This window comes from Sapajus apella, unplaced genomic scaffold, assembly GCF_009761245.1.
Source record: "Sapajus apella isolate SASKATOON/1434 unplaced genomic scaffold, GSC_monkey_1.0 scaffold28, whole genome shotgun sequence".
Lineage (NCBI taxonomy): Eukaryota > Metazoa > Chordata > Mammalia > Primates > Cebidae > Sapajus > Sapajus apella.
In genome coordinates, this window is record NW_022436968.1 from 16,273,064 (window position 1) to 16,294,442 (window position 21,379).

At 36.7% G+C, this 21,379-nt stretch overlaps 1 protein-coding gene across 3 annotated transcripts in view; it reads left to right on the forward strand.

Moving 5' to 3' along the window:
- TTN (titin) overlaps positions 1-21,379 on the forward strand; it is a 269,746-nt gene that overhangs the window by 160,289 nt on the left and 88,078 nt on the right. For all 3 annotated transcript variants that reach the window (XM_032293067.1, XM_032293068.1, XM_032293069.1), the window contains 34 exons: positions 231-632; positions 789-1,067; positions 1,315-1,590; positions 1,728-1,867; positions 2,172-2,298; positions 2,392-2,655; positions 2,937-3,203; positions 3,611-3,874; positions 3,961-4,100; positions 4,245-4,371; positions 4,497-4,763; positions 4,860-5,126; positions 5,973-6,239; positions 6,330-6,469; positions 6,905-7,031; positions 7,828-7,970; positions 11,543-11,666; positions 12,207-12,473; positions 14,155-14,252; positions 14,970-15,138; positions 15,236-15,502; positions 15,609-15,875; positions 15,969-16,247; positions 16,338-16,746; positions 16,850-16,974; positions 17,074-17,340; positions 18,120-18,389; positions 18,481-18,783; positions 18,895-19,197; positions 19,475-19,662; positions 19,752-19,866; positions 19,973-20,257; positions 20,350-20,501; positions 21,164-21,311. In XM_032293067.1, the coding sequence (XP_032148958.1) occupies positions 231-632; positions 789-1,067; positions 1,315-1,590; positions 1,728-1,867; positions 2,172-2,298; positions 2,392-2,655; positions 2,937-3,203; positions 3,611-3,874; positions 3,961-4,100; positions 4,245-4,371; positions 4,497-4,763; positions 4,860-5,126; positions 5,973-6,239; positions 6,330-6,469; positions 6,905-7,031; positions 7,828-7,970; positions 11,543-11,666; positions 12,207-12,473; positions 14,155-14,252; positions 14,970-15,138; positions 15,236-15,502; positions 15,609-15,875; positions 15,969-16,247; positions 16,338-16,746; positions 16,850-16,974; positions 17,074-17,340; positions 18,120-18,389; positions 18,481-18,783; positions 18,895-19,197; positions 19,475-19,662; positions 19,752-19,866; positions 19,973-20,257; positions 20,350-20,501; positions 21,164-21,311 (7,533 nt within the window). The remainder of the gene's footprint in view (positions 1-230; positions 633-788; positions 1,068-1,314; positions 1,591-1,727; positions 1,868-2,171; positions 2,299-2,391; positions 2,656-2,936; positions 3,204-3,610; positions 3,875-3,960; positions 4,101-4,244; positions 4,372-4,496; positions 4,764-4,859; positions 5,127-5,972; positions 6,240-6,329; positions 6,470-6,904; positions 7,032-7,827; positions 7,971-11,542; positions 11,667-12,206; positions 12,474-14,154; positions 14,253-14,969; positions 15,139-15,235; positions 15,503-15,608; positions 15,876-15,968; positions 16,248-16,337; positions 16,747-16,849; positions 16,975-17,073; positions 17,341-18,119; positions 18,390-18,480; positions 18,784-18,894; positions 19,198-19,474; positions 19,663-19,751; positions 19,867-19,972; positions 20,258-20,349; positions 20,502-21,163; positions 21,312-21,379) is intronic.

Consider the following 21,379-nt stretch of genomic DNA (forward strand, 5'->3'; position numbering starts at 1 on the left):
AACTTGAGGAAAGGAGCATTTATTATTCATGGATTCCTTATACTATCTCATTTTCCTGTCTGAAAAAAGGCAATATAAATTAAACTGACCTTTCAATTGCCTGGTCTTTAATTTTCTGTTGTTGTTTTCTAATTGCTTTATGGCTGGTTTTATCCAGTAGGCAGCCAAGTATACATATTCTGACTCCTATGGAGATGCCAGATCAACTTTTTAATTTTACTTTGATTTAGGTGTAGCCAAAAAGACTCCTTCACCAATAGAAGCCGAAAGGAGAAAGTTAAGGCCGGGAAGTGGTGGGGAAAAACCTCCAGATGAAGCCCCGTTCACCTACCAGCTAAAGGCTGTGCCATTGAAGTTTGTGAAAGAAATCAAAGATATCGTCTTGACTGAATCAGAGTTTGTTGGCTCTTCAGCAATCTTTGAATGTTTGGTCTCCCCCTCCACTGCAATTACGACCTGGATGAAAGACGGTAGCAATATCCGTGAGAGCCCCAAGCACAGGTTTATCGCAGATGGTAAAGACAGAAAGCTACACATCATTGATGTTCAACTTTCTGATGCTGGTGAATACACCTGTGTTTTACGTTTGGGAAACAAAGAAAAGACCTCCACGGCTAAACTTGTTGTAGAAGGTAATTTCCAGTCTTCTGAACATAATCTATATTAAACTTGAATGTAACAAACCTTAGTAGTAGCTTGCATTGTAGTTTTACAAAACCTCTTATTTCCAAGTTTTATTTCATTGAAAATATTGTATGTATTGAAATATATACTGAAATTCTCCACAGAACTTCCTGTGCGTTTTGTAAAAACACTGGAAGAGGAAGTCACGGTGGTCAAAGGACAGCCATTGTACTTGAGCTGCGAGTTAAACAAAGAGCGTGATGTGGTCTGGAGGAAGGATGGCAAGATTGTGGTGGAGAAACCTGGCCGAATTGTGCCAGGTGTCATTGGCTTGATGAGGGCCCTGACTATCAATGATGCAGATGACACAGATGCTGGAACATACACAGTTACTGTGGAAAACGCCAACAACCTGGAGTGTTCATCTTGCGTAAAAGTAGTAGGTTAGTACTTTCCTGGGAGATTTTGTTCTGCTTATTATCACACTAGGAAAATGGAAGAAAGCACTTCATTTCCCAGTATCACAATATCAGAAATCTTGTACCTAAGAGGGGAATATCAATATATCCTATAGTGTATTAATTATGCCCAATTTTGTAATTTTTTTTCTATTTCTGAAATTTACTAAGGAAGCTATGTATAGTACTTGTTCAGATCTTAATCATTTTTTCTTATCTTATTTTCATATAGAAGTCATTAGAGATTGGCTGGTGAAACCTATACGAGACCAGCATGTGAAACCCAAGGGGACAGCTATTTTTGCCTGTGATATAGCAAAAGATACTCCAAACATTAAGTGGTTCAAAGGATATGATGAAATCCCTCCAGAACCAACTGATAAGACTGAAATACTGAGAGATGGAAATCATCTATACCTCAAAATTAAGAATGCTATGCCAGAAGATATTGGTGAATATGCAGTGGAAATTGAAGGGAAAAGATACCCTGCCAAGCTGACACTTGGAGGTATGAAAATCTTACCTTTTATTCTCAAAGATAAGTTTTGTGTATGTGTAAGACCAGGTAACACACCAAAACACATAAGAGCAAAGCATTGTTGCATTGTCTAAAGCATTATGTTACTTCATCCCTAACCAATACAGAGCGTGAAGTTGAACTGCTTAAACCAATAGAGGACGTTACCATTTATGAGAAAGAAAGTGCAAGCTTCGATGCAGAAATCTCAGAGGCAGACATTCCTGGACAATGGAAACTTAAAGGAGAACTTCTAAGACCCTCACCTGTGAGTAATTTCACATTTTCAGTTGTTAGTCATACAAAATAACCACAGCCTATATTCAGGATCTACATCCTAGATTCAGATTGGAGTTCATAATAATGAAGTCTTCTAAAGTCTCCAAGGAGAAAAGACATTTTATGTATTATTTGTGTATAACTTGAACAACTTTTGTAAAATGTTATGACAGAATTCTCTCCTTACTTTTATTACTAGTAATTTTTAAGACTCTATAGAGATCATATTTGAAACATTTCTCCTACAGGGAATTTATGTCTTTCAAATGGTTACTAAAAGTATTGTTTTTCAGACTTGTGAAATCAAAGCAGATGGCGGAAAACGCTTCTTAACTTTGCACAAAGTCAAACTGGATCAAGCTGGCGAAGTCCTCTACCAGGCCCTTAATGCATTTACAACTGCCATTTTGACAGTAAAAGGTATGGAGTTTTTAGAATTCAGGGAGTGGGCTCAACTTCATTACACATCCCTGTACATTCTGAAAAGCCTCATTCTTAATGTCTGATTTTCAGAAATCGAACTGGACTTTGCTGTGCCCCTGAAGGATGTCACTGTTCCAGAAAGGCGACAGGCTCGATTTGAATGTGTCCTCACCCGAGAGGCAAATGTTATATGGTCCAAAGGACCTGATATAATCAAGTCATCTGACAAATTCGATATCATTGCGGATGGAAAGAAACATATTCTTGTTATTAATGATTCTCAATTTGATGATGAAGGTGTCTATACTGCTGAGGTAGAGGGCAAGAAGACCTCAGCTCGGTTATTTGTCACAGGTAAGAGAGCTAATGAGATCTGTGACATCCCATAAAGGCATACAAACCTATGACTTTAAAGACAGGATGCCAAGTTCTAAAGCTGTAATAATCAGCATAACTAATTAACTTTCACAGTGTTACCAAAACAACCCCCTTGATTTGTTTTTTAGTGGAGCTCTATTTGGAAAGATGAATAAATAAATGCCATGTGAAATGAGTCCCTTTTACTTAGGCAGATGAGAGTGGAATTCTGAAGGTGAACTGTGTTTCTGAGCACATTATCTATGCTTGCATTTCAGGTGTAAGACTGAAATTCATATCACCTCTTGAAGATCAAACAGTAAAAGAAGGTGAAACAGCAACTTTTGTATGTGAACTTTCTCATGAAAAAATGCATGTAGTCTGGTTCAAAAATGATGCCAAACTCCACACAAGCAGAACAGTACTCATCTCTTCCGAGGGCAAGACTCACAAATTGCAAATGAAAGAAGTGACACTGGATGATATATCTCAGATAAAAGCTCAAGTCAAGGACCTGAGCTCCACAGCACAGCTGAAGGTGTTAGGTAAATGTAACCAACTATAACCAGATAGTCAGTTTCTGAATCATGGAAGTGGGGAGTAATAAAATATTTTGCAACCTTTTACTCTTTTTTTTTTTTTGAGACAAAGTCTCACTCTGTCACCAGGCTGGAGTGCAATAGCGTGATCACAGCTCACTGCAACCTCCACCTCCTGGGTTCAAGCAATTCAATTCCTGCCTCAGTCTCCCAAGTAGCTGGGACTATAGGCATGAGCCACCATGCCCAATTAATTTTTGTATTTTTCGTAGAGGTGGGGTCTCACTATGTTGGCCAGGATGGTCTCGATCTCTTGACCTTATGATCCGCCCAGCTCGACCTCCCAACCTTTTACTCTTTAATAAACTTTAGTTTTCACATTCTTCTAATTTTATGCTAAATGTCTTTTGCAGAAGCCGATCCCTACTTCACTGTGAAATTACATGACAAAACTGGAGTGGAGAAGGATGAGATTATTTTGAAGTGTGAAGTGAGCAAAGATGTACCAGTGAAATGGTTAAAAGATGGTGAAGAGATTATCCCTTCACCCAAATATTCTATCAAGGCAGATGGCCTGCGCCGCATCTTAAAAATCAAAAAGGCGGAACTTAAAGATAAAGGCGAATATGTGTGTGACTGTGGCACAGACCAGACCAAGGCAAATGTTACTGTTGAGGGTGAGTTGCTCAACAACGTAAAATTCTGAGTATCTGAACCGGCAGTTTATTAGTTTGGTCATGCTAACAAAACTGTATCATTTCAGCTCGACTAATAAAAGTGGAAAAGCCTCTATATGGAGTAGAGGTGTTTGTTGGCGAAACAGCCCGGTTTGAAATTGAACTTTCTGAACCTGATGTTCATGGCCAGTGGAAGCTGAAGGGAGAGCCTTTGACTGCTTCCCCTGTAAGTCAAGATTAGCTGATCATATAGGAGGGGGGTTGCTTGGTTGCGTAGCGTTAAAAAAAGGTATAAAATCTCTTGATGATCTGTAGGAATAACTATATAAATGATGTTTTTTCTTTCCTTCTAAATCCTCACTCCAAACAGGACTGTGAAATCATCGAAGATGGGAAGAAGCATATTCTGATCCTTCATAACTGTCAGCTGGGTATGACAGGAGAGGTTTCCTTCCAGGCTGCTAATGCCAAATCTGCAGCCAATTTGAAAGTGAAAGGTATGCTCTACTTGTCAGCCACACTTTTGTATTTTCTTTGCAAGACTTCCTGATATGCCCCTGCATTGATCAAGGGTCATGAATGGAAATGTATTCTGACTTTATCCACTGTCCACTTCTTTCAGAATTGCCTCTTATCTTCATCACACCTCTCAGTGATGTTAAAGTCTTCGAGAAAGATGAGGCTAAGTTTGAATGTGAAGTATCAAGGGAACCCAAAACATTCCGTTGGCTAAAAGGAACCCAGGAAATCACAGGTGATGACAGAATTGAGCTTATAAAGGATGGCACTAAGCATTCAATGGTGATCAAGTCGGCTGCGTTTGAAGATGAAGCCAAATACATGTTTGAAGCTGAAGATAAGCATACAAGTGGCAAACTGATCATCGAAGGTAGTTTTATCAAATAGTCCACTCCAAAATCTTTTTTTTCTTTTAGTTTTATAGCAAGTGCTTCAATTAATAAGTTATTTTTTTTTTTCATGATAGGAATCCGGCTCAAATTCCTCACCCCTCTCAAGGATGTAACTGCCAAAGAGAAGGAAAGCGCTGTGTTTACTGTGGAGTTATCTCATGATAACATCCGAGTTAAGTGGTTCAAGAATGACCAGCGCCTACACACCAGCAAGTCAGTCTCAATGGATGACGAAGGGAAAATTCATTCAATCACATTCAAAGACCTGTCTATTGATGACACCTCCCAAATTAGAGTAGAAGCTATGGGGTTGAGTTCAGAAGCTAAACTCACTGTGCTTGGTAGGTGCTATTCAAATTTTAATTTTATTGTATTAAATTCAACAGAAATCTGTGGAGCATCTATTCTATAAAATAGTCTTCTAAGTGTTATATTGCATGAAGGCATCCCAGCTCCTTAAGAAGCTATCACATGGTATCAGGTTTATTTCTAAAACTCTTTACCTTTATTACTATAAAGTAATGAAGACTCTAGCTAACACCCACAAAATCACCAATTAAAAGCAAAATTAAAACTGTTCATTAATTATTGACCCTGGTCATGTTTAAAATAAGAATATATAAATACTTTATATCTCTTTATTTTATCAAAATTATTTCAAAGGAGTGTTTTTCAAGTTTCCCATAAGAGAAGATATTACATAACTTACATTAATAAGCCTCATTTTCTCTCTTGGCCACTTAATATCAACAAGATTAAATATGAAGTCTAACATATATAGACACAATTAAAGGCAAACTATTAATTGATTATCAAAAACTAACAATGTGAGTCTGAAAGCTTAAAAGTAAACTAGGCATAATAGAATTTCTAAGAAATTAGAAATTTATCCAAATAATGTAGGAACACAAAATTGTAATTGAAGCTAAATTTCACACTCTTTTTGGCTACTGTTAATAAAATGTTTCAAAATTCAGTATGAGTGGATTAGATCTGATAAATCCCATACACTGATTCCCTTTCTAATATTTAGAGAACTTTTGAACATAAACATGTTGAATGATTAAACACTTGACAAACTTTAAAAATATGCTCAGAACTGTGGGAGTTGCCCCTTAAGCTTTCTAAGAGATTGTTATTTCCCTAAGGTGATTAATAAAATTTTTTCACTTATACTTTACTTGCAGAGGGAGACCCATATTTTACAGGAAAACTTCAAGATTATACTGCCGTAGAGAAAGATGAAGTGATTCTACAGTGTGAAATTAGCAAACCAGATGCACCAGTGAAATGGTTTAAGGATGGGAAGGAAATAAAGCCATCCAAAAATGCTGTTATTAAGGCAGATGGCAAGAAACGCATGCTAATCCTAAAGAAAGCCTTGAAACCAGATATTGGACAGTACACCTGTGACTGTGGGACAGATAAGACCTCAGGAAAACTTGACATTGAGGGTAATGAAATTTCCACGAGTTTCACTCTTGAAGCATTGGGGTTATTTATGCCAGAAGGTGATGACCCTTGCTGGCCCTTTACTTTTCTAGATCGAGAAATTAAACTGCTGCGACCCCTGCATAGTGTGGAGGTGATGGAGACTGAGACAGCCCGCTTTGAAACTGAAATCTCTGAAGATGATATCCACGCCAACTGGAAACTCAAGGGAGAGGCCCTACTCCAAACACCTGTAAGGCTATTTCTGAACTTGTCAACAACTAAAGGAACTGTGTGAAATAGAAAAGGACAGGTGAAAGTCAGAGTACATGCAGGATGTTTAACACATGATAGCAGTTTCTCTATCAGACCATAAGCCAAACAAAGATGCCAGGGTCTATGAATGGGCTCAGACTGGCATACTTGCATTATTTTTGATCCAGCAGAGCGGGTATAAGGTTGTAGGTACTCTTTGATGCTGCTAGTTGGCTCAGAGTTATACAGCTAAAATAAATGTGGCTTTCCGGATCGTACTTGTAAGCTTTACTTCCTAAAAAATAGTTCAACGTTACATAAAGTTTCCTCACCATTTATTTATTGCATTCCTTTAATTAAGATATTCTATCCTTAGGAAAAAATTTCAAAGAAAATTATTTTCTATGAAAGTTTTTCTACTTTGTTGGTACAGGACTGTGAAATTAAGGAAGAAGGCAAAATACACTTCCTTATTTTGCACAACTGCCGCCTGGATCAGACTGGTGGAGTGGATTTCCAAGCTGCCAATGTTAAATCTAGTGCCCATCTCCGAGTTAAGCGTAAGTACTGTATGTTTTGGAGGAAAATTAAATAAACACTTTTACAGAAAATGAATATGAGTGAAATTAATTGGAATTATTTTATTAGTTAGAAAATACTATTAAAACACAAAACTGGCTCTCTTGCATTTACCACTTTGACATTCCAGTATGGAAGTGGTTCAAATCGCAAAGCTTTAGAAATTTTGTTGACCTTGCCATTTGAACAAGAGAAAATCTAGCAAATCAGATTTTCCTGCTCTGTAGTCCTCTCATTGAAAGTAGATACACGTACAATGAGAATCTAACTCAGAACCCTTGAAGACCACTTCCCTCAAGTGGCTGTGCAACTGGGAGCACCAGAAAGACAAACTTTGCTGTGTGGGCACTTCAGATTCAAGAAAGAAGGTGGACAGCATTAGGCTAAAATTTCTGGAAGGTGCAAAGTGTTTGATGGATAGGAACAGCCTCTGATTGAGGGCCCCTTGTCCTCTCCCAATCAGAGTCTTAGTTATTTTGGAAGTCACATACCTTATGTAGCAAGAAGAACTTGACGCCTGGCAGAGAGACAGATGCAGCACAGATTTCTTGCTGACCTTGTACGTCAGCCTGAAGGGGCCCCTACATATACTCGCTCTCCAGCCACCAGCTCTCCCCTTCTCAGCACCAGGGGCCACGTTCACATGGGAGTTAAAATAGTGACCAGTCCTGTGGCTTCTTGAAGAAAGCAACCATGAAGATTCATATCTAAGTCTCTATTTATTCTTTTCGGATTACAAAATGAATAACACAAAGCTGTTTCTTCCCTCTCGAAAAGCACGAGTAATCGGTCTTCTGAGGCCTTTAAAGGATGTCACCGTGACTGCAGGAGAAACAGCCACCTTCGACTGCGAGCTCTCTTACGAGGATATTCCAGTAGAATGGTATCTCAAAGGGAAGAAACTAGAGCCCAGTGATAAGGTAAAAATTAGACATGCCTTGTCTTACCCGTTCTTTTTCTCAAGTTCTTTCACCTTCACTTGTATGTTCCTTATTCTTTGCTCTTTCTGACGTCCCTTCCTCTGCCTTTGGCTTTCTCTTCCTGCCTTTAGCCTGATTTCTACTGAAATCGTAAAGCATATTTTTCCATTTTTTATTAGGTTTAACCTGATGATATTTTCATTGAAATAGAAATAACTATTTAAAATATGATCAAGTTTTAGTTTTTTGAAGAAAAGGCAAATCTCAATGACTATCAATGATAGTTTGTTTGATTAACCAGAAGACAGGAAGGATTAAATAGGCTCTCCGACTGGATGCTCTGCAACAATCGTGCACATTAAGTTTTAAGACTAACGCTCTCCATCCTATCTAGTGTTCTGCGTGTAAGGGGATTAAGAGGAGAAGATTGAAATTCCATTTCAGGCGGTTGGTCAAGTAGTTGAGATAACTTCTGGGCAGATTTGCTCTTCAAGCATTTCTCCAAAGCTATTTTTAACCTGCAAGTGCTTTGGGCTGTGCAATATCTGGAATGCAAGTGGACTATTTAAAGTACAACTGATGGTACTGACAAGAAAGAGGGGCTCTGTGGTTATCCACATATGTAAATGAAATCTTTTTTAAAGTTTTGGTAAATAACTAGCTCCTACTGCTAGCTTTTACTAACATTTTTTATGCCCAAGGTTTTACCCATAAGTAAAAACCAAGGGATTATTCAGATTGGCCCACAATACAATTTGCCTAAATTGATCTCTATGTTTTGTCCCCAGAAATAACATATGTCTTTAAATTATCTTGACAACCCATCATTAATTTAATATGTTCAGCATAGGTTGGAAATAAAGCACAAGACAGTACATTGTTCTGTAACATTTTACCCCAATATTTCAGAAATAATATTAAGTGTGCTATAAAGAACTCAATACAAATCAAACTTTGAAGACTTAAAGGAATATAATTAAAATGGGATTCAGTTTAACAAAAAGCTACAAAATTGACTGAAGTATTTGAAAAAAAAATGCCTTAAAGTAACTGCTTTGAAACAAACAAACTAGCATTCCAATAGAGTGATTACAGGGTGATTCACTAACAGTCATCTGGTAGGTAACGCCTGCCTGTTATGCAGATAATAAGGAAATCTTCTTGGCCTATTTTTTTAATAACTAGAAAAAGCAGCATCACATTCCATTTGTAGCATGAGAATTAAGTTACGTATCAGAAAACCTTCCTTACAATTAGATCTTCTAAATATTGAACTGAGGGAGGCATCTCGACCTTCAAGCTTGTTGTTTGAAAATGTGTATTTATCCTATCAATCATGATTTAATTAACTTCATATCTGAAGGTAGAGAATTGGTTGACTTTTCAAGAGTCTTTCTAGATCTGTACATTTGTAATGTATCTATAGGAACACTGCTTAAGGACAAATGATATTGTTCTTTCATTACTAAATATCATGTCATCATATTAAGAGCTTTTTATTAAAATATCAGTCTCAGTTCTAATACTAAAACTGCACTATTTAAATTCAAATGTAGACTCCTAAAAATCTTACTCACATTTTATTTTTTTTAAAAATTCTTATTGTAACTAAAATTTTTTCTACGGTTAGAAAGGATCGGTTTACTATAATTCTATAGGGCCCCTTCGCATCTCTTTTGGCATAGGAATTTTAATCCTTTACTCTAGGCACCCAAAATACTTTAGCCTTTTGTGAACTTGCTCTTGCATTACTTAAATGTCTCTTTTCAAAAAGAACTTAAATATAAGCTTTGAAGTAATAAAATCATTTTATGACATTTGGCAGGTTTTGTTTATATTAAGCTATCAGAACAAACTTGCTCTTGTCAATGTAACTTCGACCTTTAACATTCACTTTTTGTAAAATGTTTAGCCTCCCTCCTGAACTACAATAACCAAACAAGCAAAAACAAGCTATACAAATAGGAAATGTGAAGAGAAAATTGTAGACATGAGGTGTTGCATTTTTTTCTTTGTTGTTGTAGTTGTTGTTTCTAGCTGTCAGTTTAAGAAAGGACTGCCAAGTTCCAAATAGCATTTGATAATTTTAAAGTTAAATTTTAAATTTGATAAAATTAAAATTTAAATATAAAACTTTAATAGTTTTGTCAGTCATAGCCTACTATATTATTGTAATATGCTGCCATTATAAATAATCATTTTTTAAAATCTCTAACATTATTCTTATATAGTCTACTGCAAAATCTTCAACATTTATTTCCTTGGTTTATTTTTATAAGGTATCAATCAGTTTTCCTTTTCTTTCTTTTAATATAGTGGAGGTAGACTGTATACAAGCTGTTTATTGAGAAGCACTGCATTCTGAGCAGTGTCCTAGAGTAGCCACAGAGGAGCTCAAATGATAAAGCAACATAATATTAACAGAAAAAATGTATCTGTGGGTGGATTAGAAACTGAGACACCTTTTTAAGTAGGCAAAAGCATCATTCCAAAATTTATGTTGAAATATCATTAAAAAGCAATTTTTCCCCATTTCAGCACCATGCCCTTGGATAAGTAGCTCTGTTCCAAGGGCATATTTAATTACCCTCTCCTAGCTGTTATTTTTCCTGATTATGTTTTTTGGCCATTCTCAATTATTAATATAATTATCTGACTAACCATGCCCAGTTCTTCATTAAGGAAAACACCTTTAGATGCAACCTTATTTCTGATTCTTTTCTTTACGCCAGTGTAATAAATAGTTCCACTGGTGAAAACCTTTACATTATTTTTAACTCTAAGTAAACTCTTAAGCAGTGCAAAATCAGCCTGAATGGCAGGGCACAGCTTCTTAGGAATTTTAGATCATAAAACTGGAAGAACCCCCAAGTCTCTTATCTTTACTGTCAGAACGACCCGATCTGTAGCACCACTGACATCTGATTTTCTCATTCCTGTTGCTTAAACACATGAAAAAGGAAGAAGAGTCCAACCTTAATTTGCAGTTTTGAACAAAATTAATAGGTTATACAAATTATTTTAATCATAGGTTTAATTGGTTTGCAAATAAGTTTCATTGCTAAAATAAATGGGAAGAAGGATTATAGCTCATTGCTGCATGGCAAACACCTTACATGTCAGAACATAATGTTTACTTTCAGCTTGCCATAGCCAATCTTTTTCTTTCATCCTTTCATGATTTTGCTTTTCTAAGTCCTTCCTTTATATATATAAGCCCAGTATCAGAACGGGGGCATACACACACACACACACACACACATATGTATATACTATGTGTGCCATATACCTACACATATGCAAAAAAGACCACAAATGTAAGCAGAAATTGCCCTGAGCAATTTCAACATGAAAGGCTACCTAGTAATTATATAAAGGCAACTATGAAAGCCTAAAATTTTTTTAAAAGATCCCAAACTATTGGTTGAAATTATTTTTGAATGCATATATGCTAAATATATGATTACAAAACAACTTGGAAAGCTCTATTTCAAACCACTTACTCAAATGAATTAAATGCACCCATATACTAGATTGCTGTTTCATGATTCTTTTTTTGTTTAAACAACTAGGTGGTCACACGTTCCGAAGGAAAAGTTCATACGCTTACTCTGAGGGATGTAAAGTTAGAAGATGCTGGGGAAGTCCAACTAACAGCAAAAGATTTCAAAACTCATGCCAACCTCTTTGTGAAAGGTAATTACAAGGCTTATTTTTAAATACATGTATAAGGCAGAGGGTCGTAAATAATGCCAACTCTCAACTATCTTTATATCATGAGTGCTATAGATGTTTAAAACCAACTAAATAATCAAAAGTCTAATTTTACCTTTTGGCATAACAGAATACTTCACAAACTGTCTTTTTCAAGAGTCAAAAATTGACTAGCACAGGTTTTACTTCCTCCCTGTGTCTCCATTGTTTTTATTGCACATCCTAGATCTTCAAAAGCCAGCTGGAGGAAGAATTATTATCAAGCTAGGTATCCATCACTTTATTAACCAAGAGTTGGCTGTTATTTCCTTAATGTTTACTAGTTTTTAAAGCGATTTTCCTCGTCTGTACAAATAATGATAAAACATCATTATTAGAGGAAAACATCTGAGCGTAATCAAATCTTGAAAATAAAACTTAGAACAGAAAAAATCCCTGGAGATGCCAGGGGAAAATTGAGAAGGTACCAGAACTCTTGGAAAAGGAAAGGAGTACCGTGGCTAATAAGTATGATTCTTTCAGAACCCCCAGTTGAATTCACTAAGCCTCTTGAGGACCAGACGGTCGAAGAGGGAGCCACTGCAGTGCTGGAGTGTGAAGTCTCCAGAGAAAATGCTAAGGTGAAATGGTTCAAAAATGGGACAGAAATCCTCAAAAGCAAGAAGTATGAAATTGTTGCTGATGGCAGGGTCAGAAAACTTATTATACACGGCTGTACCCCAGAGGATATTAAAACATACACTTGTGATGCTAAGGACTTTAAGACTTCCTGTAACCTGAATGTCGTGCGTAAGTATTCTTCTTACAAAGGACTTTTCATTTGCAACTCTTTGATAACAACAACAACAAAACAACACAACGCTTTTTGCATGCCCTTCTTGGCCTAACTGCATTTATTGGCAGCTTCCATTATTGACACTGACCTAAACTGATCCCTTATGTGTTTAAAGAAAAAAAGAAAAGTCTCATTCTATGTCTGGTCTGATTAATGATGGAGCAACCACTTTTCCCTGTGCTTCTTTTCTCTCACTGAGTAGTGAGTAGATGTGCTCTTTGTCTACATGAAGTCAGCCTACTATATGGATATTCTGATACAGATGAGGAGAAACTGAATTTTAAAGATAAGTAGGGAGTCCTAATTTTAAAAAGAAAGAAAAAGTGATTTCCATGTGGAAAGAAAATGAATTTTCATGTGTGGGGAACAACTAGAAAATAAGTATGAAATTTCAGTCTCAGTAGGAGCATACCAGTGATCTGCTGTAATATAACAAAGCTCATTCACATGATTCAATCTCTGAGAATAAGAACGGATAAGAAGATGGAGCAAGGCCTGGACTCTTTGAGTCCTGGACTCTTTGAATGAAGAGAGCTCTAATGGTTTTTAACATTACTTCTTCCTCTGGTGAAAAATGTAATTAATGTCTGTTTTCAAAATGCCACATGCTAGCTTGCTTCGTTCATTCCTTTGTCGAGTGATGACATTTTTCTGCGTATTTTTGTGCAATATTTGTTTGTTTGGTTTGGTTGCTTCCTATCTGTCAACAGCCACAACCTATGACTCTGCTTCATGCATCTTGTAGTGCGTTTTTGTTACCGCTTGTGGTTGTTCTGCTTAAGCTTATGTCAAAGTAGCTTCTTGGGTCTCCTTCTTCCCCTTGACATCTACCTCATTCCAAGAAGGCTCAGCTGCAAGGAGCATATCTTCAAACCTATTAGCCAGCATTTGTCTCAGAATCTTCTTGTTCAAGAAAGGTCATCTTGGGAAAGACTCACAAGGAGCTCTGAAAGAAGGAAGGGCAAGGGGGCAGCTCCCTAATCCTGTATACTGGATGAATTAATTCTAGAGATTAATGAAATAACAGATGTAAAAAACCTAGTCACCCTCCCATACAAAACATATTGCTTTGTTGCACTAATAGATTTTAAGCCTGACTTATATGTGACATCTTCAAAGCTGATTTTTTTAAAAAAGCTGAATATGTGTTTCAATTACAGCCTCTTAGCCACACACAAATCTGGTCATAGTGCTTTAAGCTGTGTTATCTTTGAATTCTGCTAATTTCTCAAAGATTGTGCTGGCTGCCTTACATAAGACAATGTTTCTTTGCTACTGGTGTCTGGTGTTTCCTTTGACAATATCTTTCAAGTCTGGTGCAGTACAAATGAAGATTTTTCTTCCAGCTATTATTCAAAAGAACTGAGATGGCTCCCTAGTATGTATACTATACACACACATATGCTCACTAGTTGGACATATAGAATGCCACATGATTTTATGTAAACTATAGAAGTATCTAAAAAGCAAAACATCATACCTGATACGCAGCTTCAAGCGATTTCAAAGTCAGTTGTAGTCTATTAAGATGGAAAGGCCCTACAAAACACTCACTTTTTCTTAATGTATACTATGGTAGTGTCAGAGTACATTTCCAGAAACCTCATTTTGAATTCAGATGATATTCTCTTACAGCTCCTCATGTGGAATTCTTAAGACCACTCACAGATCTTCAAGTTAAAGAAAAAGAAATGGCTCGATTTGAGTGTGAACTTTCCCGAGAAAATGCTAAGGTCTGTGAGTGTATACCTGTCATCTTGTACTGTCAAATAACTTTATATTTACTTTTGGTCTAGCCAAAATCAGAAAAAAAAAGTTACTCAAAACTTTCTCTGGCAACCACTTTACTTTCAAAGATAATTTTAGTATAAAATGTATACTTGACTTTAATTGCTCTCTTTTTTAGTTTATTAATTATTAGTAATTTTTCAAGTAATAGTAAATTATTAATTCCAATAGTAAATTATTAATTTACTATTACTTGAAAAACACTGGATTCACAATCAGGAGATTTAGATATTATTTTAAACCATATGAAACTGCTGTTTTTTAAGATCAGAAACAGTCAAATATCGGCCATTATATTTGTTTCAACTAAGTACCTCTTGTTGCCATTAACTACAATTGGCTAGTTTCTTCAAGTCTGAGCCTCAGTTTACACATCCAAGAAGTTAGTCTGCTTGATGTCTACGGCCCACTATGGCTCAACAAATATATGATCCCATTGTTTTTAATAACTGATAATAGTAACACAGCAGCTCACTTAACAGTAATTGGTAAGATTGTTCTTGCTTTTGGGATTTGTTTACATTTGTGTCTCCCACCTTGGTTCTTCTTCATACTGTGAAGTCTTGCTTGTAGCTTTCAGAAAAACTCAAGAACATAGTTCCTCTTAAGGACACCCGTGTGAAGGAACAAGAAAACTGATAATCTATTTATCATGAATATAGGTTCAGTGGTTTAAAGATGGTGCTGAAATTAAAAAGGGCAAAAAATATGACATCATATCCAAGGGAGCAGTGCGGATTCTTGTCATCAACAAATGTCTACTGGATGATGAAGCTGAATATTCCTGTGAAGTAAGGACAGCGAGAACTTCTGGCATGCTGACAGTTCTGGGTAAGAGTACAGTCATTCTTTGTGAAGCATATGTGTTGGGAAAAAATAATAATTTCCAATTTAACTCAATGTGCTTTTTCTTTTTCAATGCTTGCAGAAGAAGAAGCTGTCTTTACCAAAAATCTTGCCAACATTGATGTTAGCGAAACAGACACTATAAAACTGGTTTGTGAAGTCTCCAAACCTGGCGCAGAAGTGATTTGGTATAAAGGGGATGAGGAGATCATTGAAACAGGAAGATATGAAATACTGACTGATGGACGCAAGAGAATCCTGATCATTCAGAATGCTCACCTTGAGGATGCCGGCAACTATAACTGTCGACTCCCAAGCTCTCGAACCGATGGCAAAGTCAAAGTACATGGTATGAAAACTACAGTGAATGATCTTTTATATCTAACAATTCATACTTGCTAGATTTAAAGTACAAGGACATACGTCTCTAATATCTTGTAACCTTTTCTTCCCAGAACTGGCTGCTGAATTTATTTCAAAGCCCCAAAACCTTGAAATACTTGAAGGAGAAAAGGCTGAATTTGTTTGCTCTATCTCAAAAGAAAGCTTTCAAGTCCAGTGGAAGCGAGATGATAAGACGCTTGAATCTGGAGATAAATATGACATTATTGCTGATGGTAAAAAGAGGGTCTTAGTTGTGAAAGATGCCACATTACAAGATATGGGCACTTACGTCGTCATGGTGGGGGCCGCCAGAGCAGCAGCTCACTTGACAGTCATTGGTAAGTTTGTTCTTGCTTTTAGGGTTTTTCTTGTATTTGTATTTACTACTTCCATTTTTCTTCATACTATAAAGTCTTATTGGTTACTTTCAGAAAAACTCAGGATCGTAGTTCCTCTTAAGGACACCCGGGTGAAGGAACAACAAGAAGTTGTCTTCAACTGTGAAGTCAATACTGAAGGTGCTAAAGCCAAATGGTTCAGAAATGAAGAAGCCATATTTGATAGTTCAAAATACATTATTCTCCAAAAAGACCTGGTCTACACCCTCAGAATTAGAGACGCACGCTTAGATGACCAAGCCAACTATAATGTGTCTTTGACCAATCACAGAGGTGAAAATGTTAAAAGTGCAGCCAACCTAATAGTAGAAGGTAAGCAATTTATATGGCACTAGAGATTTTTTCATCAATTTCTATTATAAAAATAATTAAAATCAACATTATTTTTCTCCTTTACAACAGAGGAAGACCTTAGGATTGTTGAGCCTCTTAAAGATATTGAAACAATGGAGAAGAAATCTGTCACATTCTGGTGCAAGGTGAATCGTCTCAATGTGACACTGAAGTGGACCAAAAATGGTGAAGAAGTGCCTTTTGACAACCGTGTCACATACAGAATTGACAAGTACAAGCACTCGTTAATCATTAAAGACTGTGGCTTCCCAGATGAAGGGGAATACATTGTCACTGCTGGACAAGATAAATCTGTTGCTGAGCTTCTCATCATAGAAGCCCCTACAGAATTTGTGGAACACTTGGAAGATCAGACAGTCACTGAGTTTGATGACGCTGTCTTCTCCTGCCAGCTCTCCAGAGAGAAAGCCAATGTAAAGTGGTACAGAAATGGGAGAGAAATCAAAGAAGGCAAAAAGTAAGCAAAATTTTTTTATTCTCTCTTTCTATAGCTATATATACGCTTTTGACAATTTAGTGGCTGTGATGCAAGCTAACTATTAATTCAATGTCTCCTTTAGATACAAATTTGAAAAAGATGGAAGTACACACAGACTGATTATAAAAGATTGCAGACTGGATGATGAGTGTGAATATGCTTGTGGAGTAGAAGACAGGAAGTCTCGAGCTAGACTTTTTGTGGAAGGTACATATTAAACAAAAGGACAACTCTAATGTTACCAATTTTTTATATTGTTAATCAAAATGTAAACATATTTTTATTTATTTTGCATTTTCTTTCCAGAAATTCCTGTTGAGATCATCAGGCCTCCCCAAGATATTCTTGAAGCCCCTGGTGCTGATGTTACCTTTTTAGCAGAGCTCAACAAAGATAAGGTGGAAGTCCAATGGCTAAGAAACAACATGGTTGTTGTCCAGGGTGATAAACACCAAATGATGAGTGAAGGAAAGATACATCGACTACAGATTTGTGATATTAAGCCCCGTGACCAGGGTGAATACAGATTTATTGCCAAAGACAAAGAAGCCAGAGCTAAGCTTGAACTGGCAGGTCAGTCTCTTTCTTTTATTTTAAAATATCCTTCCAATATCACAGAGATTATTTAGATTTCGGATTTCACAGTTATTTAATGAGGTAATTCTTGTGAGGGTCTTTCATTTCTAGCAAGCCCTATCCACATGTTAACTGTTCTAATTTTGCTCAATACAAAGTAAGTGTCTTGACTAAGAGGAAATTAATAGCAATAATCTTTACATGCAGAACCTTGGAGAGTTCCTTGTACGTGATGGCTGTTTATGAGCTCCTAGAACTAACCTATCACCCTGAGAATCTTTTCAAACCTAAAGGCAATCTCATACTCTCCAACTTTCCAAAGACCTGTGTGCCTTTTGAGCATGTTCTTACCTGAGCCAGGATATCCTTATATACTGTGTTTATGAAAAAGCCATTAGTGTATCTCTCATTCATAAGAAAAAAAGTTTCTCTAGTTTATCTTGAACTAAGTATGCAGTGCCTACTCAATCAAAAAAAAAAAAAAAAAAAAAAAACATATTTTGCACTACATTGAATCCTACCTTATTACTTTTGGCAAAGAATGCATGTCTAATCATTTTATGCCATTCTCCATCCTCTGTTCTCCAGTCTAATTTGCACACACAACAACAACCAAAAAAAGCTATGAGAACTCTAAGCCACTCAGTTTTCTCTGCTATAAAGTTACTGTGGCAAGGTTATGTAACCAATATTTGATAACAAGTGCATAATAATATATGATGTAGCTTGGCTACTGTTAATTGTCAAAAGCATTCACATGTTATCTTTCCAACTAGCTGCACCGAAAATCAAGACAGCTGATCAAGACCTTGTGGTTGATGTTGGCCAGCCTCTGACAATGGTGGTGCCGTACGATGCCTACCCCAAAGCAGAAGCAGAGTGGTTTAAAGAAAATGAACCTTTATCTACAAAAACCATTGTTACTACAGCTGAACAAACTTCTTTCAAAATTTTAGAAGCCAAGAAAGGAGACAGAGGAAGGTATAAAATTGTGCTTCAGAACAAACATGGAAAAGCAGAAGGATTCATTAATTTAAAAGTTATTGGTAAGCCCTTGGGTCACTCAGGTTTAATTGGCAAAGCACAACTTAAAAGCAAGACAGCACACTAAAAAATTCCTTTATATGTGAATTTCAGATGTTCCTGGGCCAGTACGTAACTTAGAAGTGACAGAAACATTTGATGGTGAAGTGAGCCTTGCTTGGGAAGAACCTTTAACTGATGGTGGAAGCAAAATCATAGGTTACGTTGTTGAAAGACGTGACATTAAGAGAAAGACCTGGGTTATGGCCACAGACCGTGCAGACAGTTGTGAGTTTACTGTCACTGGTCTACAGAAAGGAGGAGTTGAGTACCTCTTCCGTGTGAGTGCAAGAAACAGAGTTGGCACTGGTGAACCGGTAGAAACTGAGAATCCTGTAGAAGCAAGGAGTAAATATGGTAAGAAGTTTTAAGTAAATTGCAAGCTAGCTTTTAAGTAAATTGCAATATTTACCTTCATCCCCAGTGTTACCCAAAACTCATGTTTTCTTTTTCTGTGGTGAAATCCAGATGTTCCAGGACCTCCTTTGAATGTAACTATCACTGATGTGAATCGATTTGGTGTCTCACTGACATGGGAACCACCAGAGTATGATGGAGGTGCTGAGATCACAAACTATGTCATTGAATTAAGAGACAAGACTTCTATCAGGTGGGATACTGCCATGACTGTGAGAGCTGAAGACCTGTCTGCAACTGTGACTGATGTGGTGGAAGGACAGGAGTACAGTTTCCGAGTGAGAGCCCAAAACCGAATTGGAGTTGGAAAACCAAGTGCAGCCACACCCTTCGTCAAAGTTGCCGATCCAATTGGTAAGCCCATCAAAAAAAAAAAAAAAAAGGAAATAATTACTACATGAAATTCAGATGTTAGGTCTATCAATTAAAATAAATCAAGTTAAATAAAAGTTAAAAAAAGGTATAATATCATAAAAATTTGAATAAAGTTCTAGAAACCCAGACTGTGCCTACTTTATCAGTGAATTCAATAAATCTGTTATTTTAATGAGGATGATATAATTGATTATAGCACTGTCTTCATAAATTGTCAATAACAAAATGTATGCTCCAACTCTTTCTTTTATTCCAGAGAGACCAAGTCCACCTATAAACCTAACTTCCTCAGATCAGACTCAGTCATCAGTTCAGCTCAAATGGGAACCTCCTCTGAAAGATGGAGGAAGCCCAATATTAGGCTATATAATTGAGCGATGCGAAGAGGGAAAAGATAATTGGATTCGCTGCAATAAGAAACTTGTCCCTGAACTGACTTACAAGGTAGGTCATTTGCATATAAAAAAGAATATTCAGTGTGGATCATGGACATAACTGTATGTGTTTTTTACAAATATTAATTCTAATCATAGGTTACTGGATTGGAAAAAGGAAAGAATTATTTATATAGAGTATCTGCAGAAAATGAAGCTGGTGTTTCAGATCCATCTGAAATTCTTGGTCCTCTCACTGCTGATGATGCATTTGGTAAATAGATATTCTATTTTTAGATCTGGGAATAGCACATAGCTACTTTGGGGCAACAGAGGTTTAAATATGGCACTGCAAACTCATTAACTGTTTGTTTTTGTAGTTGAACCAACAATGGATCTAAGTGCATTTAAAGATGGTCTGGAAGTTATTGTCCCAAATCCTGTCAAGATCCTGGTTCCAAGTACAGGCTATCCAAGGCCTACTGCAACCTGGTGTTTTGGAGATAAAGTTCTAGAAGCAGGGGACCGTGTGAAAATGAAGACCTTGTCTGCCTATGCCGAACTTGTGATTTCTCCAAGTGAACGTTCAGACAAGGGCATTTATACACTGAAATTAGAAAACCGTGTGAAAACAATTTCTGGGGAAATTGATGTCAATGTAATCGGTAAGGAACTAAACCTTTATCATCAAAGGTGATTTGGCAGTATTGGTTCAGACTATTAGTGATAGTGACTTGGGAGTGCATTTTCTTTTCAGCTCGCCCAGGTGCACCCAAAGAACTGAAATTTGGTGATATAACCAAGGACTCAGTACATTTGACTTGGGAACCACCTGATGATGATGGAGGAAGTCCATTAACTGGATACCTTGTTGAAAAACGAGAAGTCAGCCGGAAAACATGGACTAAAGTGAGTTTTTAGCAGCACTGCATCAATGCCGAAAATGAGAGTAGGGGAAATCCCAAGTTGGGATGCTATGCAAAAGTCCTATGTGCTACGTCTTCTTACATTTACCTCACTGAAAACGTACAAAAACTTTTTAAGAATGCATTGGTGCTAATGCTTCCTGAGGTAGCTCAACCAAGGATTGTATAATTGTCTTGTCTTGTGGGCCTTACCAAATTTTCAGCTAGGATTGTACCCAATATGTACCCATTAAGCTAGAAGTCAGTCTAAGAAAAGTAAATATTTATTTCCTTTGTGGTCACACTTCTTATTCCACTAGAATAACTTAGTTGACCTAATCAGCCATTATTTTTTGTGTTTATATTAGTTACTATTCTTTATCCTGAATTAAAATTATATTTCTAATAACCAAACTGGTTGGAAGAGTCAACACCTCATGTGCCATCTTTTTTCATGTGTACAAACTGTGAAGCAGTTTTTCTTATACTGAGTCAAATGTTATCATGTATCCCACTTTGCAGTTTTCCATAATATGAAATTAATATGAGAATAATCTTTAGCATTCCAAACAACTTCAGTTTGTATCCCTGGTCATGGTAAACATTTTTTGCATTGGGGAAAGGATTTTTGGGAAATAACTAATTAACTGTATTTCTTTCTCCCAGGTTATAGACTGTGTGACTGATCTAGAATTCACAGTTCCTGATCTTGTTCAAGGAAAAGAGTACTTATTCAAGGTCTGTGCTCGTAACAAATGTGGCCCTGGAGAACCTGCATATGTTGATGAACCTGTAAATATGTCAGCTCCTGCAAGTGAGTACATTCTTGATGATTTCTTACCTAATCTTGTGTTGCTTATTTTTTGCTTTTAGACCTGGGGT